This window comes from Petromyzon marinus, chromosome 19 (assembly GCF_048934315.1).
Source record: "Petromyzon marinus isolate PM22_M1 ecotype Great Lakes invasive population chromosome 19, UKy_Petmar_22M1.pri1.0, whole genome shotgun sequence".
Classification (NCBI taxonomy): domain Eukaryota; kingdom Metazoa; phylum Chordata; class Hyperoartia; order Petromyzontiformes; family Petromyzontidae; genus Petromyzon; species Petromyzon marinus.
Window position 1 is genome coordinate 5061177 of NC_133685.1, and position 19706 is coordinate 5080882.

The following is a 19706-nucleotide window of genomic DNA, read 5'->3' on the forward strand; positions in this document are numbered from 1 at the left end:
TGAAATATCCATGATCTACATTGCTATATCATCACTTCTGTTGCATTCATCAACTCATGGCTTAAGCGATCAAATGCGTTATATTTCAAAGATGCTAGTTCTCAATATTTCTCGTTTAATGGCTCCTTTCAAAATTTTAAATCGGTTTCTTTTCCTAGAAATGTCCAAAGTGTTGACGTTAAATAATCAACGTGCAGTGGCACAGAGGTTACGTTAAAAAGTGTAAATGAGTTAAGTTATTATTCATCCATCTCTATGCATACACACTTTATATTTGCACCCATTTAATTGTAGAGACAAGGGAAACAAAAATCTTTCAGAAACAAAAAAGGTCGGTATTTCCATTGCCTCTCATGCCATGTGGGCCATCCCTACATATGATGAATCGGAATCTTTATTTAGACCGAAGCTCTTTTTTCACAAACATATGCCATACAACAGATGCACACTTTCAGGGGGAGGGGTGACATCGTGGTCAGCACACAGCACTCTGTAACCGATCAAAGTTTGATTCCCAGCCATGGCTAACATCAATGGAGAAGTGATATCTGAACCGGTCCCAGCCAAACCAATTCACCAACCCGTAGTGAGGAATGCTGCGAGGCACGGTCAAACAAATCCCCATGACCGACGTATCATGGACAGGCCTTAATCCAATAAGGGGTTAACAGGGCATTATTTAATGCAAAAAAATAAGTAGGCTGTTAGCCTATCATTAAATCTGGTGAAGTTTTAATTGACAAGCACCTCGGGATTCAACAATACGGGCTTTACGTTGTCCGCAAAGAAATCAATACATGAAGGCGAGTATCTTGTGGTTGCCATCATCAATCCAACGAGGAATCTCAGCAACATGGTTTATTGTAGCAGCATCTTTTTAATGAACCCAATAATTACCCTAATGCACGGGTATTCACTGCATTGCAACAAATGGCTTTTAATGGAGGCGCTTTGACATGTTTATTGCTCACTGCAGATGCATGCGCACACGTGAATATTTGCTGGAAAAAATAAATCGTGGGGTAACCTGATCTGAATGGCAACAGAAATCCATTCTAGAAAATAAAATCAGCTACTGAAAAACACAAACACACCCATCACTGGGCAGAAGCTGCTGGAACACGCATTAGAATGCTCTGACAGCAGGAAAGATGATATAGGGCAGCCTTCATCACTCCCAAAGCTCCCAATGCAGAAATTGAGAGAGAGAGTCCAGACTGCAGCTTGTATAACAACATTAATCATAGCCGTGCAGTTTGCTCTTCAGTGGCCACCTTTTTGCTAACTCGCATCGTGAAATTATCAGGAACTTTTTTGTACAGCATGTATTTTATAGCCACCTGAATAATCTGACATTTGGATGTAGACAGGGCTTAATTTCGAATGTAATATTTTGTAGGACCACACAAACCTCAACACCCCCCCACCCCGCCAATACTCAGGATGGAAGAGGGGGCGGTGGTGGGGGGGGGATGAGATATATTTTCTGAAGACACACAGCTCCAGACGAAATCAAGCCTTGGATGTAGATGGCAACATAGAATGGCAGTGACCAATATGTTGTCCATACCTTGCGATGGCTACACACCCAACAAATGTGCAACGACACATTGATCTCATTGCCTTTATGCATGGAAATGAAAATCATGGTTTAGTATCCCCCCCCCCCCCAATTTTATTTTGATTGTTCTGTCAGCATGTCATGAGATGAAAAAAACATTCGGAGACGCAAAGCATCACAACCTGCCTATGTACGAGCACATTTCACGGAAGATACCACCAAACTAATCCTTGAGATTCCCTTCAAAGCCATCGTTTATTCATGAATTCCTACCCTCCCTGCACCACAGTAATGTTTGTCGCATGACAGTCAAACCGAAACGTTTAATTTTCAGTGCTGATGTTTATTCAAATTAACTGCAGAAGCAAAGAGGAAATGACTTTTTTGTGTAGTTTATTGGTGACCAGGCTATGGCCATTAAATGACTACACTTGAGGGCCCTATTTAATGAAGTGCAGCTGTCCGGAACTTAGGACCTCAAACGGTGACGAATCAGCGCTCCGACCTCTGAGCCACACATCCCTCTCTACAATAGCCATGTAATTTAATGCTCTGACCGCCAACATAGCAGCTCGGCGATGCCAACTCAAGTACACCCGTGGCTCTGTGCACATTGTTGCAAACTCAAGTTAATGCAGCGTGGCAGCATGTGATCGCACTCACCTTTAAGAGAATGTTAAATAGAAGTAAAATCGATTTGCGGTTAAATTTTAGTCAGTAATTTCCGTACCTCGAAAGTGGTCAAGCACACTTGAAAGACAGTTTCAAGATGCACAAAGGCAAGTGAAACTATTTGGCGAAAAACAAGTGCAAAATTCCACATCATCGCTTGATGAGTTGTACTGTATACATTGAAACATTTAAACTATTTGTACTTTCGGTAAGATTTAATTAACTTGGTTGCGTGGCACAAAGCCACATGTCAGCGGCAGGTTAAAAGCAATGTGAGCAGATTTGTAGAAACTTACATCGTGCAGGAAACAAAGACCACTTGCTTCACTGGCACATTGGAGCAGAGCCAGCACAGAGGCCCCCTCGTGGTTTTCCACTGGATATTTATGTCATGCCAAGCCAGAACCAAACCACGGCTACGCTGGCCTCACAAGACATCCGAATCTGGCTCGAAGCCAATAAGCCAAACAAGGCCAGGGCCGGGGCTAATGACGGGTTGATTTCACGTAGCGTCGGTCAGTGTAACTCAAATACTGAGGCAACCTACATGGGTCTCCACTCGTTCATGGCATGTGATGTCAGTGGCACGGCTTGGGGTTTTGAAGAAAGAACGACCTACAGCCACCTGAGCTATACCAAAGTTTAATTTTTTTAGGGGCCCTAGCAAGGCTCGGTTGTGCAGTGGCAGAGTTTATTGCAAATGGCTGCAATTCTGTACAGCAATGCCTGCTACTACTACATTGGCATGACAGTGAAATACTGTGTAGAAGCACAAGTAACAAAAAATAAACCTCCGGCCACATTCGTCAATAACGCCTTGGCCTTTAAAAGGATGACGAAAAAAAAGGCAACATTTCCGCCGATGGCTCCTTTATTCATAGCGCACAAACGAATGTATCGGTTTTGCACAAGTCATTTATGCACGAGGTTTTTTCGTAATTCTGGTGGTTAATACTTGCACTAAAAGTCGTCACCACTGGGTGGCAAACAGAGCGTTGACAAGAAGTTGCGAATGCGTGAATGTAGCGGGGCACGTGGCCATAATCCACCGATGCAGTTTTTTTAAACAAACACTACTGTAGTTTTGTTGCAAAGGATGAAAATGTACCATTCATTCGAGTTATCAGATGATTTAATGATACGATTACTCTATTGTTGGTTTTGATCGCGCAGTTAATGGGATGACTCAAACATTGTTGGAGGAAAAAGCCCTCACCTCCGTTTCCACGTCTTATTTTGGAAAGGGAGGTGATGGGCAGGGGGGGGGGTGTCATTAGCATCAGCAGCCTCACGTACCTGTCAACCCCTCATCAGTGCCTACCTTATGACAGACCAATTCCGACTACAAAGTCCCATCACAAGGGAGAACACAAATTGACAACAAAAAACATTTGCCCGTACTGAAACGGCTGTATGCCGTATGGACCTGAAAACTCAATTTTCCTGTACAAGAATATGGGTAAACCATATGGGTTGACAGGTATGGCCTCATCAAGCTAGGTGTGGCTTTCAGGGGGTTTCCCACCATGCAAATGCAGGATGTCGGGGCAGCCACCAGTTTTAAAGGTGTCCGAGTAATCGACCACAACTAACATAATTCGCTTCAAATGTTTTTGTCGATTATTTAATACCATCAACTAATAATCCCACCTCTACTGGTGACCAATATTGGAAAATACTATACGGTACTCGACCAATATGGTTTCAATGCATGAAATCAAATGCATTTCCTTACCATATTCAAAAACATGAGCCACCTTAGGTCTTTGCATGGACATGAGATTTCTGCCAATTTACTGTTGATATCCTTTAATATCCTTTACCAAAGATCAATAAAGATTTTTTTAAATGCGTTTTTATAATTGAATTTCAATACAAACGCGGCACCAGTTTAATTCATGGACTTGTTTTGTTCGGTCCAAAATTAAGCTTGACGATTCATCCTGGTCGACTTAAATCCATTGCTTGGTGACCCAACATTGGTGACCCAACATAACTAGATACGGTATATCAAATTTTGATTTAAAGCTTTCGTGACTGCAGTGATTCATATTCTTGGTTCTTTCGGTAAAGTCACGTATATATATTTTATTGTTTCCCTTCAACGTGACTTTACCGAAAGAACCAAGAATATAAGGTATATCAACTTTGATCATGTGACGCAGAGCGCCGCAATGCGCCAAAGGTCACTCCACTCGTTACCTGAGTTGACCTGAAGGACAACCGCAGTCGCCTCTGCACCAGCCACATTCTCGGCCCTCGCGATGTAAACCCCGGCGTCGCTGACCGTGGCATTCGCTATTAGCAGGCAGTGTCGATCTTCACAACACCCGAGCTCTGTGTTTTCATTGGAATTTAACAATTGTCCATTCCGGAGCCTGCAATGAGGAACAAACAAACATAAAACACAGAGAATGTGACCATTTATAACACACAGTAGGGAGAAGATAACGAGGCCTTTAAGGACTGTATGGGGACTTTTCCGGACGGTCTTCGCAAGCACTTGACATTAGCAACTGTTGCCACGCTATTTTCGATTGTAAAAAAAAAAGCTGTTGCCGAATGTGTATATTTTTTATTATTACAGCTGCTGACCCAAGGAGCCTAAAAAGCAAAGTGGCCAGCAACAAACAGCGCTATTAAAGGTGTAAGACAGTGTTCTTCATTTCAAGGCCCACGGGCAAGACTAGAGGCTCATTGAAAACAGGGGGTTGGGTTATACACTCTCATCATCCAAGCCTAACGACGCATCCTATGCATTCAGTAAAAGTGAGAAACGTGTAGAGCATTGTATAACATGAAAAATAAATCTTTAGTATTAATGGTGAACAAAAATAGTTTAATAATGATACTGTAGTGAAGTCCAGATATGGATGACAGTGACGAGGATGGTGATGTTAGGGGAGGGAGTTGGGGTTGGCTATCGGCATGAGGAGCTGAAACTTTTTCACCAGAACGTTTTCTCTTTAAAGACAAAACCTCTCCTTGCCCTCTTCACACTACGCTCACATTCACCGCCAGCTCGACGCTTATGTGGGCCCTGATTAAGGTCATACAAAACAAACCCACGAGAAGTGGTGCGGTATTGTACAGTAATCACGGTACACTTTCACGGGGTATTAATTGCAGCTTCAACAACTGAACGACGTGGTACAAGCAGTGCCGGATTAAGCTAGTGCGGGGCCTGTAGCATATGTTACAAAGGTGCTCTAAATAAAAGAAAAACATAAATATTAAAACACATTTTTTACTTGCATAGTAAAGTAATTGTATTTTTTTCACTTGCTATACAGCCAGATAATACGACAAATCGCTAACCTTAAACACCCAGTCGTTCATAAAAGTTGAAGGCGGTATAGTACTATAGTAATAGAGCAAGTGCAGAATCACTGAAACGTAATTGATGGCTTGAAAGCGTTTAGCGCGGGGCCCTTGAAAGTGCGGGGCCCGTAGCTTCTACGATAATATAATACGGCACTGGGTACAAGTATTTGTACGCAGGGTACGTGTAGTGGGGGGGGGGTACCACGGCGCTTGATGCTTGAACACGGCCAGAGATTTGAAATCATGGGCAGCGTGAAATCTAAAACAGTGGCTACGCGAAACTGTATTTTAGCGTAACGTGGTTGTGGGAGAGAGGAAAAAACGGTCTGCGTAATAATTATACGTGGATATTCGAAACCGTGGTTGCCAAAAAAAAACCGTGATCGACGTGGGATTTCTCCACGCGAATGTGAAAACACCCCCCCCCCCCCCCATTGTCGCGCCGTCAAACCCCAATGGTTTCAAACGTGTGTGGTCGGTCCCCACCACTCCCGATGTCTTATCGGCAAAAAAGTGAAGGGCACTCGTGGAATAGATAACATTCTTGACTTGAACAAGGTTACAAGAAGTCACAATAGGTGTTTTTGCTGTTGGTTAGACCACGTACTGTATTGACCTGACCAAATCTGTGTCATCAAGACCCTCCACCACCCGACGCAGTCAGTGAAAAAAAATCGTCTTGCACGCGAGTGTTTAACAGCGCCCCGATTCATTATTGTTTGCAGCTCCCTGGTAAGTTGGACATCAATCTAACCACCAAATTAAGCAGTTACATACATCAATTTGCACCAAGGCATCATCATGCCTTATGATGAACGGATTGCAACACATTTCAAGTTTGATAAACTCAATATTCATGAACTCTGGTGTTTCGGGTTATATGACTCGAAAGTGCTATACATTCACTCGTTATAAGAGTGCACACAGCTCGTAAGACAGTGTCAATAACTATATCAGGTAGTAAATGTCTCATGCGAATTACTCGGATAGTCTACCAGTCGTGTTGTGGGGCTGCTCTGCTATTAACAAACTTGGCACATTTATTATGAGTTTTATTAATTTCAAGCAACTAACCACTGTCATCGTGGAATTACAAACACTGCATGTGCGTTGCAATGTTGAGCAACTTCCAGTAAAACCAAACGAAAGATCTAAAACTATGAACTTATTTCGGACTGTACGTAGCCAACCGTGCTGATCGGAGGTGAGGGGGAAGGACAACAAACTAAACACAAATAAATCAGTTTTAAATAAATTCGTTTTCAATCTAGACTTTTTAAAATAGTTGTGTTTGCATTTGACAAAGTCATCCAAAATGCATCTAATCACGTTGGACCTTGGAAGATAAGCAGTATTTTGGAACCTGGTTCGTACAGGGACTCCTCTACTTATGAACATTCGACTTCCGAACTTTCAGAGATACGAACAAACCTGTGAGTTTGTCCAGTTGCCTGTTCGGAACCAGAGTCGTAAGTCTAATCGCCGCACAATAGATGGCGGTGGTGGCATCTACATCTGCAGAACGTGAAGAACCAGTGGCATCTACATCAACACGACGTTATACAACTTGTAAAGCCATTCCCCGTGTTTAGTGTACATGCCGCACAGCACAACATGTTTGGACTTTGGAATCGATAGGAGTAAAGTTGGACTTACGAACAAATCGACTTGCGAACAGACCTCTGAAACCTAACTCGTTCGTAAGTAGAGGATTCCCTGTACTTGGACAGGTGCCACCAGGGCTTTGCCAGGTGTTGAAAAGTGGTGATTAGATGGCAGTGTTGAGTGTTACTCATCGCGAACGTGTGGGTTTTTTTTCCCGTGGTTGTCCACCCACATTAAGCCACACACTCGTTTAATGGAACTGGCCAAACAATCCCAATGCGAGACCCTGCTGAATGAATCCGTGTGAGGCTTTCCTGGTTAAATGACTGGCTGTATACGTCTAGAGAATACCTTTTTATTGTTTGTTGTTGTAACTCTGTGACCTGCCTCTACTGGATATATGTGAAAAAGAGCTTCATAGCTCATCGGATTTCTCCAGGATAAATCAATATTCTGATTCTGAAGTTTAATCACGCTCTATTAAATGTAATATCCTCTTGATTTAAGAAGAACAACTTTACATGTGCTTTCGTAAAAAACAGTCATATCATATTATAGCAAAAGCTGGATATAGGTACACTTCTCATATACACAACACATCCATATATTACACTGGTGGGGGCAACTTCTGATACAAGCACACTTCGCATATAATCACAATCTGGTCAAACTCCCAAGAGATGTGCTTATATCCAGCTGCTACCTCAACAATAATGTACATGACTGTGAGAAGCACATTTACAAACGGTACCAATGCGCCTGTGTCACCCACCAAACCACGGTGGGCTCAGGGTTGCCTCCAACAGTCACCTCCACGGTTACCGGCGATCCCTCAATAACCTCGGCGCTGGCGAGCGGCTGAGTGAAACGCGACGGCTGACCAGCCAGCTGGCACCAGGAGTGAGGTGTCAGCGCCAGCTGCGTCTCCTCTCTGACAAGGCCCCGCTCAGAGCTGCCGTCGTGTCCTAGGGCGGAGCCAAGTGCCGGACGTGGCGAAGTTTCAGGCACTGCGGGCGGCACCGGTCCACAGGGCCCGACGGGGATTTTGTTGAATGTAACCAGTTTAACGAAAGAAAAGTAAGGGCACTTAAAATTTGTCGCGCGTGAATCTTTCCCAAAGTCAATTGAGCTGGGCTCTGCTCGGACGTCCAGATTTAACGCGCCTTGGCTGTTGCCCATTGCAAACGGGCCAGCGGCACGTGCAGGAGCCTCAGCTTGAGCGTGGTTCTCAACAGAGCGAGAACGGGCATAACCACAGATGTGAGACGCACGCTCGAAATCTCTGCTGAAAACTGGCTCATATTCGCACACGCAATGGTCAACGATGCGCGATGACGACACGGGCCGTTCGATGCCACTGCCGTCGTGCATTTGTGCACGCCATCCCGCCATGCCGTTGTCATTTTTCTGCCACTCTTGTGTGCAATGCTCATCCTCGATCGCTTTTTCACTGCGAGACGTGTGAGTCTCTGGGCTGCCATATTCAAGCAAGGCAGGCGCTGCTTTCGAAGACGAACACGCTTGACCGTCCAACAATTTGGAGCGTCCACTCTCTGGGTAAACAGCTGATGTGCACGATTTTCCATTTCTCAGGTGATGCTCCTTCTGGAAAAAAATGGTTAATAAAATCATTAATAAAAAAAAATGAAACGAAACATTATTTCCTATAACAATATGCACACGTGTTTGCACCACTTATTTTTTTAAAAATCAACACATGTGCATTTTTTACAGCCCTTTGTCAAACCACTTCTGGATGAAGGCTTCCCCAAGTTGTAAAAAGGGGGTTATTTTGACCCTTACTTCACCCTTGCTGGTCAGTGCGAAATGTGAAGGGGGGGTGCGGGGGAGGACCAGGACTAGTTCAGATATCACTCACCGCGAATGTTAGCCATAACCAGGAATCGAACACAGACGACCTGTGTTCAGAGCACAGAATGTGCTACCACTTCTGACAGGACTCAATGTAATATAAACAATTTAATGTTTACCTTCTGAATATGTAATACGTTTACCTTTGGAATAATGTTATAAAAACATTTTTGATCAGTAAAACATACCTGCTCTCCCTCCTTGGGAGAGTCTTCACCATCATATTGTGAATTACTACACAATAGTGATGAAGTGGATGCATTCTCAGAAGACAGTTTAACGCTCTGCTTCTCATCTTGGCCAGACATTCTATTTGCTGCAATTTCCAAAGGATCTTTCAAGCCTGAAAATAAATCAGTTTGTCTTGCTGTTTCATCTTCAGAGGAACGTTTTTTAGAATTGTTTTCTTTTATATCGGCTACTGTCTCCCTGAGTACATGTCCCACAGTGCTTGGATTTGCTTCCGAAGCAGGATTCTTCGTATGTTCCTTTATTTCTTTCCCCTAAAAAAAAACATCAAAATGAGACAAAACGTGAACACATACTCATTCTCATGAAACCACCAAATGAGTTCATTGCATTTTAAAATGTCAATATCACCCATTTACAAACATTCAGTGTTTACTGAACAATGTTCACAGAGACTCCCATTCAGTCATTGGAACGGGTAAAGATGCACCCCTGCAATGACTTGCTCATGCCACCTCTGGTAGGATGGCTTCCACTATAAGAAGCTCTGGAAAACCGCTCAGGTGGGTATTTTGGCTTACTTTTAAATGCTGGACAGACATTTTGGAATTAATTGGGGCTCCACAGTGGCGAGATGTTAACTACTCGCCTGGTATACAGGAGGTTGTGAGTTCGATCCCGACCATGATGCCTGTATATTTGGAGTTTTCATGTTTTCACAGTGGTCATGAGGATTTTTCTCCGGGTCCTCCAGTTTTTCCCTCCACGTTAAGAAACATGTGTTTAAAGTATTTGGCTGCTATACATTTCTAAAATAAGCCATTTCCATTGGGCTACCATTTGTGGCCAGGCCACTTCTGAAAAAAACATATATAGCTCTGTGGGCCTTACCTGGTAAAATAAAACAAAAAATGTTTATGTTTTTTTATTGAGTTAACATGGTATACCCATTTATACCACTGAGACGACTGAGGTGGGGGTATTTAACCCTTTCCCGTTCCGAGACGTCTACAAGTTTGCAGGATGAGTCCCATTGACCGCTGAATCTCGGGAGGCGAAAGCGGTTCAGCATACATTTTATTTATAGAGGCGTACTAACCGCTGAGAACCATAGCGACACGGCCATATCCTAGAATAGCAGGCGGCAAACTGAGCCATACACCCTCCCGTATGGCCTTGTGGGAGGCCTCGATGCCGATAAAATATTGTTTTTAAGTTACTTTATTTTAACTGATGACATACAGGTACGTCATCAGAATGGGAAAGGGTTAAGAAACTTTCAAATTTTTCAACTGCCGTGCCACGAGACTGAACGAGTGACCTCTGCATGGCAAGCACAGTGGGCTAACCATTCCACAATGGCATCGGCATCCCTCAGTTTATTATCTGATACAAAAATAATAATGACATAATGTAACCTCATATATCGTTATGCAATTTGTTTACAAAGAGATTTTGCCCTTTTAATTAATGGAGGACTTAAAGAATGTAGGCAAATAATCTGACCATATACAACCATTTATGGTCATTTGATCGCGTGCAGAAAATGAGGTTAAATGCTTTCCCTGATTAGGATATTTTTTAGGTAACTTGAGAAGTTCAAACCGAAATATGCATTTCCCTGAAACAACTGCACCACCCATCCTCATCAAATTGCCATATCGTCATGGAAATTCATGAATGCTCCATACTAAGTATCCACTCAATTGCAGAAATTTATCTTCAAATAAATTACATTTGAAAAGTTGTTATCCCTGTCATTTAAATAAAAATTATATTCTCTAGTTTAACACAGCCTTTCGCGACCAATATCACCCATAATATAGGTTTTTTGGGGGTTAGATCGCGTAAATATCAATGTGTTGTTAAATCCTCCACCACCCAACACAGCTGGTTAGTAAGGTTTGTCACGTAAACAGAACATGCCAATTCGTTACTAGTACAGCACACCGGTGTAGGGAGATCAAATCCACAACGTTTACAATCCGAGTACGACATTTCACCAGTAATTACTATAAGCATCATCAGGCGGATAGCCAGATTCTGACGGGTTTAACGACACAATTATATGCATGCGATCTAACCCAAAAAAACCCCATATTATGGATGACATTCTCTAGTCAAACAATACGAACACAAATTTTAATGGTTTAGAAATCATCTAAACAAAAAGCTAAATATCAATGTATACCCTATTTACAACTACAGCTTAACGAACATTATGCTGTGATTATTGCACTGAGGTCTCCCCTGCAAAATAATTTAGTCTTAATGGGCTGTTGCTAGGTTTATTAAAAAAAAAAAATCACTATTTCCATATATAATTTCTGCATATATCTATCAAATCAGTGTGTACTACGGGGCTGTTACATATGGTAAAGAAACACGGTCATGACCAAAAATAGGTACAGAAGCAGAAAAGTACATGGAGAAAGCATGGAGAAATAAGTGTTTGGAATTACATTTAGTAAGAGGCAGAGGGATACATTGGGTTCGAAACATAGGTAGTCTGAAACGTAATTCAAACTATTTTCAAAAGTAATTGCCCTTGGACAAGACACAGCCATTCGGAGGGATGATGGCCAATTGTCAAGAACAGTGAGAGAGTGGCAGACAAGGAATGGAACGCGCCAAAGACGTCGGCAGCCAGGATGAGATGAAGCGGTGAATTCAGTGAATGTGCAGGTCCTGGGTGGATCGTTCCATTGCAGAGCCATGAGATGGCGACAATGTGGGGAGGCTTTAATCAAACAGCAGACTGATAATGGTTGATGATGATATATAAATAGTTATCTCCAGAAAGCGGCGCATTGAAAAATACTGTGTATGGACTTACACGTAATATATCGCAGCCTTTCTTAATCCACTATTGGATGTCAGTTCGGGGGTGGGTTTGACAACACTTCACCACACTTGTTAGTGCGGGTCAGTGAAGGTTGGGAGGAGTGGACCGGTTCTGATATCACTTGCCACTGATGTTAGCCGTGACCAGGAATCGAACCTGGGTTACTGGGTTCATAGCACAGTGCGCCAACCACTGTGCCACTGCTGGGATCTTATTATTTTGCAAAGAATGGCATGACTAAAGCACTTCTAAAACTCTTAAGTTGTAACTAATCTGCTAAGAAGTGCAATTTGTGGCCTATCTGTTCCAAAGTTTTGTAATCTCTTTTCCACATTACTGTAAATTTATCACAAGTGGGTGCCACTATTACTTACACACACCGGAACATACTAATGCCCTACTACTGCTCGCTTGGAACACTTCTGCATGCTGAGCACGTTCCGTGTGGCATGTGTATAAAGCCTTAAATCACTTCAACCACCACTGCATGCAAGGTTACAGCAGCCTATATGTTACTTTAATGTCTGACTGGCAAACTATTGCTGTACGTATGTTAAATTTCTTTTGCACCGTACGTAGCCAATCGGAGGTGCGGATGTGTATTGCGCACGTTTGTAAATCTGTTCATGCAGACGTGCTGGCTAAGAGATGAAGTTAATCCGGTACAATGACGATGTCTAAATGTGCCGCGTTAAATCGGCACTGAATGAAATGTATGCAAACATCGATTGTACTTGACGCAATTGCTGAGCACCACCATTTATCTGGACGTATAACTGTATAAAAGGACAATGTTGCCAATACCAACCCAGCCATTCTGTTAAGATTACAGACAGTCGAAGTGACTTCATTATTACAGTTAATGAGATAATAATACGAGGCAAAAATACTAACTAATGATACAAATAATCCAGTACTAACCAAAGTCGTTTGACAGGTCGTGTATGGTTGGGTAGAGTGTGGCTACTTCCACCTCGTCCAAGATGTCTGCCTCGTGTGGAAGAGTAGGCCAAAAGCCTCCGAGTAGAACTCTCTAGAGCCCTCACATGGCCGCACATTTAACTTTTACTTTAAAAACTAAATGTTCATATGTTAACGTTCAGCCGAGTCCTCAGTTGTATCCAAAGTAAAAGATGTACATGACCTCGTGGGTTCTGATCTTACACGCGGTAAATAATTTAATTAAACAGTTCAGAAGACAACAGCATATATTCCACCGTAGCACTCTAATTTAGTCAATTGTAATCTGCTGTCGTTCAATAAAGTACCTCGACACGGGGTTCAAATGTGAAGCACAATATCAGAATAAATTATGGTTTATTATTCTCCGCAATCATCATGGTTTTAAAGTTGTAAGGTCAGCATGTTGACCGATGTAAAATGCACCTTCGTTAGAAGTTTTTCTTCAAGTCCTCTTATTTCATTGCTCGTTTTTCTGATCGACGTCATTATTTCATCGTGTTGGGTCCTGGTTTTTTCGATGTACTTTTTACTTTCCTCAGGGCCTACAAAACATCAGCAGAAAAATGCGTATATAGAAGGTATTTTGTTTGTTAGTCGGTAATAATAACACAATTTATAACGCGCGCAATGTTGCGGACCGAAGACGCAAATTCTGAGGCGCGTAGCCGAGCTCAGCCTCGGATCACGTAGCGCGATTCCAGGGAGACTCGCTGGTTAAATGTCGAGCCGAAGAGATGCGCCTATAGGTTGTTTTTGAACATAGATGACGGGGGGCTGCGACGGAGAAACGACGAGAAGCAATTACAGTCCTTGTCCTGGGGGTGTTTCTAGGAGGTTCTGCCACGCACTGCGAAAGTTCCTACGATTAATTGAAGTGTAAGGGCGTCAACAGAGAACTTAGGTACGGTGGGTAGGCGGATTTCAGGGCGCAGTAGCAGAGGCAAGCAATCTTGAAGGTAATTCGGCTCGAAATGGGCAGCCAATGAAGGGCACGAAAGATGGACAGAGTCAAGGTGAGGGTTGCGGGGGCCGTGGACAACTCCAGATTCATTCCACTAGTCTACCTTTTATTAAACAAGATTATCAAGTATATCAAACTGACGGTCTCAGATCAGTTACTTATGACTGTTTAAAAAAAAAACATACAAATAAACGGTGGCTTTTAACTCAATTTCGCAAATTTAGCCCTGAAAATCAATAAATAAAACTACAATTTTGCTTTACTGCCACGTGACCAACATCAGTGCAGCAGGGTTGAGTAGGAACATGTGGCACCATCGTTGTGAAAGAAATGTCACTTGATGGGATCTCAGAAGTAGTTCCGTGATATCACCATCCACGAGCCATTTTTCAACATGGGGCGAGGCACTTCACTGAGAGTTCCCAAATATTATTTCCTCCATGACAGTGATGGCACAAACACACAGCAGGCCAAAACTATACATTTCATTTTTTTTTACTTCACTTGCCGTAGACACGGAGAGCAAGGTCTTCAATCAAGTGCATCCTCTCCTCCTGCTCAGGAACCGTAGGCCACAAGAACAAGTCGAATTGGCGGCCTAGCATTACCATGCCCTCGCGAGTCTTGCACTCGGATGAAAACGTTCTCACGCGCGCGATGGTGGACACGGTTTCCTCGCACCAGAAGATACTCTGAATGAGCAACACAAACATATGATTATTTGATGCTCGATGGTTGGCAATTGTACCGCAGAACAAGTCACAGGTCTTAAGACCCTTATACCTGGCATAGTACTGGCGCAATCATTGTCCTTAACTCGGTGGTACAATTGCACAAATGTGGACAAAGTTCGATACGGTGTTCTAAATTAGTTATTCAAACATGCTAAACTTTTGTGGAAAATGCAGTGGTTACGCTGAGAGCGTTTGGTGACGTAATAAAATAACCAAATGGTTTTGTGTTTCCTAAGAAATCATCAGCTTTTAAATGAAAAGAACCGCGGGCTCACATCCTTCATGGCGTCCTGAAGTTGGATGGTTAACTCCAAATTACATCTGTATTCCTCCACAACCCTTTCCAGCTCGGATACATCCTTGTTCAGCTCCACTGTGTCTGCTTTCAACTCCTCCGCCCTGTTCAGCAGTATCTCAGCGCTCTTGTGATTCCACTCCCCCACTTCTCCACCTGGTGCCAAGCACTCCTGTCCCACCAGTTCTCCAGGTGCTCCCAGGTTTCCCCGTTGCCCTTCAACTTCATTTACATTGCCAGCGAGATCGCGCTCATTCGCTTGAATCCCCTGAGGCTTTATAGTACAGGCCTCGCTCCAATTATTCAGCGTATCTGTCAGTTTTTCTTGGAAACGCTGCCATCGCAATTTAAATGCCTAAAGTTTTGGTAGGAGGGAAGGAAACAGCTTAGTACAAAGAACAAATTATCTTTAGTAAATGTTCATATACAAGTAGTTTTGAAAGTGCAAGCTGAAGAACAAAGATGTGGTGAACATTAAAATAGTTGCATGAGATCATTCTTTGGTTTCTTATTCAGCTTTATGAGAATCAAGACTTTTAATAAACAGATGCTTCTCTATATTAGTTATACACGTAAACAAGTACAAGTATTAGTTCAGTAATAGGATACAGTCCATTCTCAATCAACTGCTGGATGAAAGCCTCACCATGTTGTTTCTATCATGGGGGGATTTTGACCATACTTCACCACACTGGCCAGTACAGGTTGGTGAAAGGGGATGCGCACGAATGACCCGTTCAGATATCACTCGCCACTGATATCAACCTTGGCTGGGTTTCGAACTCGGACTGTTTAGGTTCATAGCGCAGAGTTAACTTTTGCATATACTTTGTAAAAAAAACTAAGGTTTAGTGCGATGCACAAGTTATCATGTTGAATGCATTATACTCAGCATTGTTAACCAACCCTTATGTACCGGCAGCTTCTCCATGTACATCTCCACTTGTTGAACCTGATTTATTGCCGCTTTAGCTTTGCGGGATTTCTCAGGCTTTTTCATGTAGTTAAACCTCAAGTTGTTGAATTTCCTCTTCAAATCTCGGTAGGATTCTGTAAACTACACACACATTTATAAGCACAATAATATTATTTATATAATAATATACATTCCTTTGTTAAAAATACTGCCAGATAAATGCCTCTATGGGGGGTGGTTGGTCATAATTTACATTCTGGTCAGTCTGGGTTTGTGAGGTTTGGGGCCAGGACCCATTCAGATGTCCATTCTCCACTGATGTCAGCTGTAGTCAGGAATCAATCTCAGGTCGCCAAGTTCATAGCACAGTGAATAAACAAATGTCGCTGCTCCCCCCCCCCCCCCCCCCCCCAGTGTATAACAAGATGGGGTAGTTGAGGCCCTGTGGAATAGGATGAGAAAATATGCACTAGCTTATGTGGTTACCTCTTTACCTGTTTAACATTATTCCATTTATCAATTGGCTAATTAAATGATGAAAAGTATGTTTGTTGGGCAATGCTAGAGAAACATTTCCTAAACCTACATTTTTCTCAAGTGGATCATTGTACAGTAAATTTTCCATTATTTTTATCCCAATGATATTCGTGAAACAACATATATGCACGCAATAAGAGGCGAACAGACTTGTAAATCTCAAAGTCACTCTGTCACTCTTTTTCAATTGAAAGATGATTGATTCATTATTCGACGACGTGAGGTATTTCATTTATGTGTAAACACAACAATCCTCGCATTAAATGGGCCGTGTCGTTTTTAGTCCTATTCCCTGGACTGTGTAAATAACTTTTCCTACAAATATTTATTCACGAAGCAAAAACCCCATCCATACAACCGGAGCTTTCGCACCTCCTTCAGTTCTTCACGGGTGGCGCAGAGGTTGAGGTTCATTTGAAATGTACGTTCCACCGCGAGACCTTTCCTGCTCCACTCTGTGCAACGTTCGGCCAAAACATCAGCAGCTGACGAAAGCTTCTCTTGGCGAGCGACGCATGTTACCGTCCACTGAAAATGAGTACATCGGATGGTGTTGGTTATTTACCATCCGAACAACATGTATACAACACGGCCACACTCAATGGCATGCAGTCGCAACATTGTACGGCACTTATGTAGGCAGTTTTCCTACACGGTGCATTTGATATTTCGTTCGAAAGAATTCCGGCAAAAAGCAGGTAAAATTTACTTTGTCTTCAGCGTACGAATACATTTGCAGCAATCAAAGATACAATCAAAGATTGTCGTGTGGATTGACAATTGGGCACCTTATGGTAATATTCAAATGTACGTAGGAAATTAATGAATCATTCATCAAAAAAACGTAAGAAGCAGCTTTTTCATGTCAACTAAATCTCTACTTTATACCACCAAACAAGCATTAATTTGTAATTATAGGCACATAGCCAAAGGGGGAAAAAAACGCGTGGCAAATGGACCCTGCCAGCACTTCAAATGACGCAACCACGTGTCAGATCACAGAGACCACGTGTCAGATCACAGAGACCACGTGTCAGATCACAGAGACCACGTGTGAGATCACAGAGACCACGTGTCAGATCACAGAGACCACATGTCAGATCACAGAGACCACGTGTCAGATCACAGAGACCACGTGTCAGATCACAGAGACCACATGTCAGATCACAGAGACCACATGTCAGATCACAGAGACCACGTGTCAGATCACAGAGACCACATGTCAGATCACAGAGACCACGTGTCAGATCACAGAGACCACATGTCAGATCACAGAGACCACGTGTCAGATCACAGAGACCACATGTCAGATCACAGAGACCACGTGTCAGATCACAGAGACCACGTGTCAGATCACAGAGGCCACATGTCGCACGACGAGGATTGAACCCCTGCTGCCACAGCGTGTGTGCGTTTTCGAATCCTGTTTTCATTGTTTTTTTGTTTTGTTATTTATTCGACAAGAGCCCGGTAAAAGGCACAATCCGTTATAAAGAAAGGGTGGGAGGGGGTGGGGGGTACGGAATTCCGGGGACGATAGTCCGAACTCGGTGCTCCTGGGTTCTGGGAAAGAGGGAAGAGTTTGGGCTCACTGCCCCACTCACGTAGTAGGGACTGCCTGCGAGTGGGAACGAAGGGGTATTTTTATACAGGTAGTCCCCGAGTTACGATGGTCCGACTTACGATATTTCGATCTTACGATGGCGATAGCGATACGACAAAATTGGCATCAGCAACCTAACATCGTTCAAGTGTGCAGACGACGGACAGAATCTTGGTGAGTACAGTAGAATATGATACGTTACGATACGTTCAATGCATGTATGATACGTAGCTTTAGCGATTTCATTTTAGGGTTGCCACGATACGATACATACGTTCAACGCATGTTCAAAGTTTTTTAAAGCAGATAGGATTGTTTCCTGAATAAACTTTCTATTAAATTGCAGTTCATATAGGTAGGCGAAGAATTTACCTTGGTTTTTTTTTTACTTTACATTTTACTGTGCAATACAGTATTGTAATTAATAAACACATACAGTATATAGTTTCTACAGTACGGTACTGTAAATTGCTCTGTTTTGCTAAATTATCACCGTTGTTTAAGACTCCTGGGTAGGCTAAGGCCATCTTCGACTTACACGATATGTTTGACTTACGATGGTGGTGGTCGTAACGCGTCTCCATCGCAAGTAGAGGACTACCCTGTATATGGGGGAATGGAAGGCAATGGAAGAGGAATAAAAATAAATGGGAAAAGGTGGTGGGGGGTGGGGGCAATGCATTTTTGAGTCTGCCCAACCGTCTCACCGAAGCGGTGGCAATGTCTGCGATGAGCGAGAGGGCAAGGCCGCAGAGGTTCATGACACGCGTTCGCTTCTCCTGCCAGTGCGTCAGGAGCGTCTGTGCATGCGTGATGTGGTGAGACGGACAGGCGGAACTCCAACTTTGGTCCAACTCCTTGGACCAGTCGAGTCTGTGCAGCTGTGACAACACACACAGCGGAGTTGTGGGACATCTGTCACGACGGATCAATAGCTACACAGTGAAGGGTGTACATTTAGTGCCGAGTCAGAGAGACTGGCTTTTTTGTTGATTGCATACATTTATATGCCCTAACGTGACAAATAAGCTATGGCACTTAGAAAACAACGAACCAATCACCAAGAAATTATGTGAAACTAAGCACAGCATGGGAGCCTGTAATTGGTTAGATCCTCTGTAGAGGGCAAGCAGAGGTTATATGAATTATTATCTTTTCAGGACAAACTGCACTCGTGCTGGAAATTAAAATGTATAAATAGGTATACGCATTGCACGCGAACAAAAAGCTTGGTGATCACAATATTCACGAGCGTGCATTTCGTACAGCTCAATTTAATTCGCCAAGTGTCTTTAACTGTGCGTGCATTGCATAGCAAAGGTAAAACAGCAATGTTGTTTTGTACCATCTACAGGATCAGGCGATGAAAAATCCACAGGGAACTGCCACAAAGCTCCAAATTAGAAAACATGTCTAGCCACAAGTGATTTTTTTCTCTCTCTATAATATGCCTGCAGTGTGCCATAACGATTTTAAGTACATTAACGAAACAGTGCAAATAGACATTTCTGTCATACAGCAGTCTGGAACTTCACGGAATTAGTACAATCGAACTATAATTGCAATTATACCTACATAGCGGGTTCAATTAATTAAATGTATGAATGCTACTGAAAATCACCTACTTCA

At 42.8% G+C, this 19706-nt stretch overlaps 1 protein-coding gene across 1 annotated transcript in view; it reads right to left on the reverse strand.

Moving 5' to 3' along the window:
* Positions 1-3082: 3082 nt before the first annotated feature.
* The window catches only part of CCDC141 (coiled-coil domain containing 141), a 43937-nt gene continuing 27313 nt past the window's right edge, over positions 3083-19706 (reverse strand). The window contains exons 16-24 of the mRNA XM_032957260.2: positions 18785-18958; positions 16847-17002; positions 15938-16078; positions 15002-15376; positions 14501-14684; positions 13455-13573; positions 9223-9537; positions 7935-8767; positions 3083-4611 (exon numbers count right to left, since the gene is read on the reverse strand). Coding sequence (XP_032813151.2) covers positions 4386-4611; positions 7935-8767; positions 9223-9537; positions 13455-13573; positions 14501-14684; positions 15002-15376; positions 15938-16078; positions 16847-17002; positions 18785-18958 — 2523 coding nt within the window. The 3' untranslated portion in view covers positions 3083-4385. The remainder of the gene's footprint in view (positions 4612-7934; positions 8768-9222; positions 9538-13454; positions 13574-14500; positions 14685-15001; positions 15377-15937; positions 16079-16846; positions 17003-18784; positions 18959-19706) is intronic.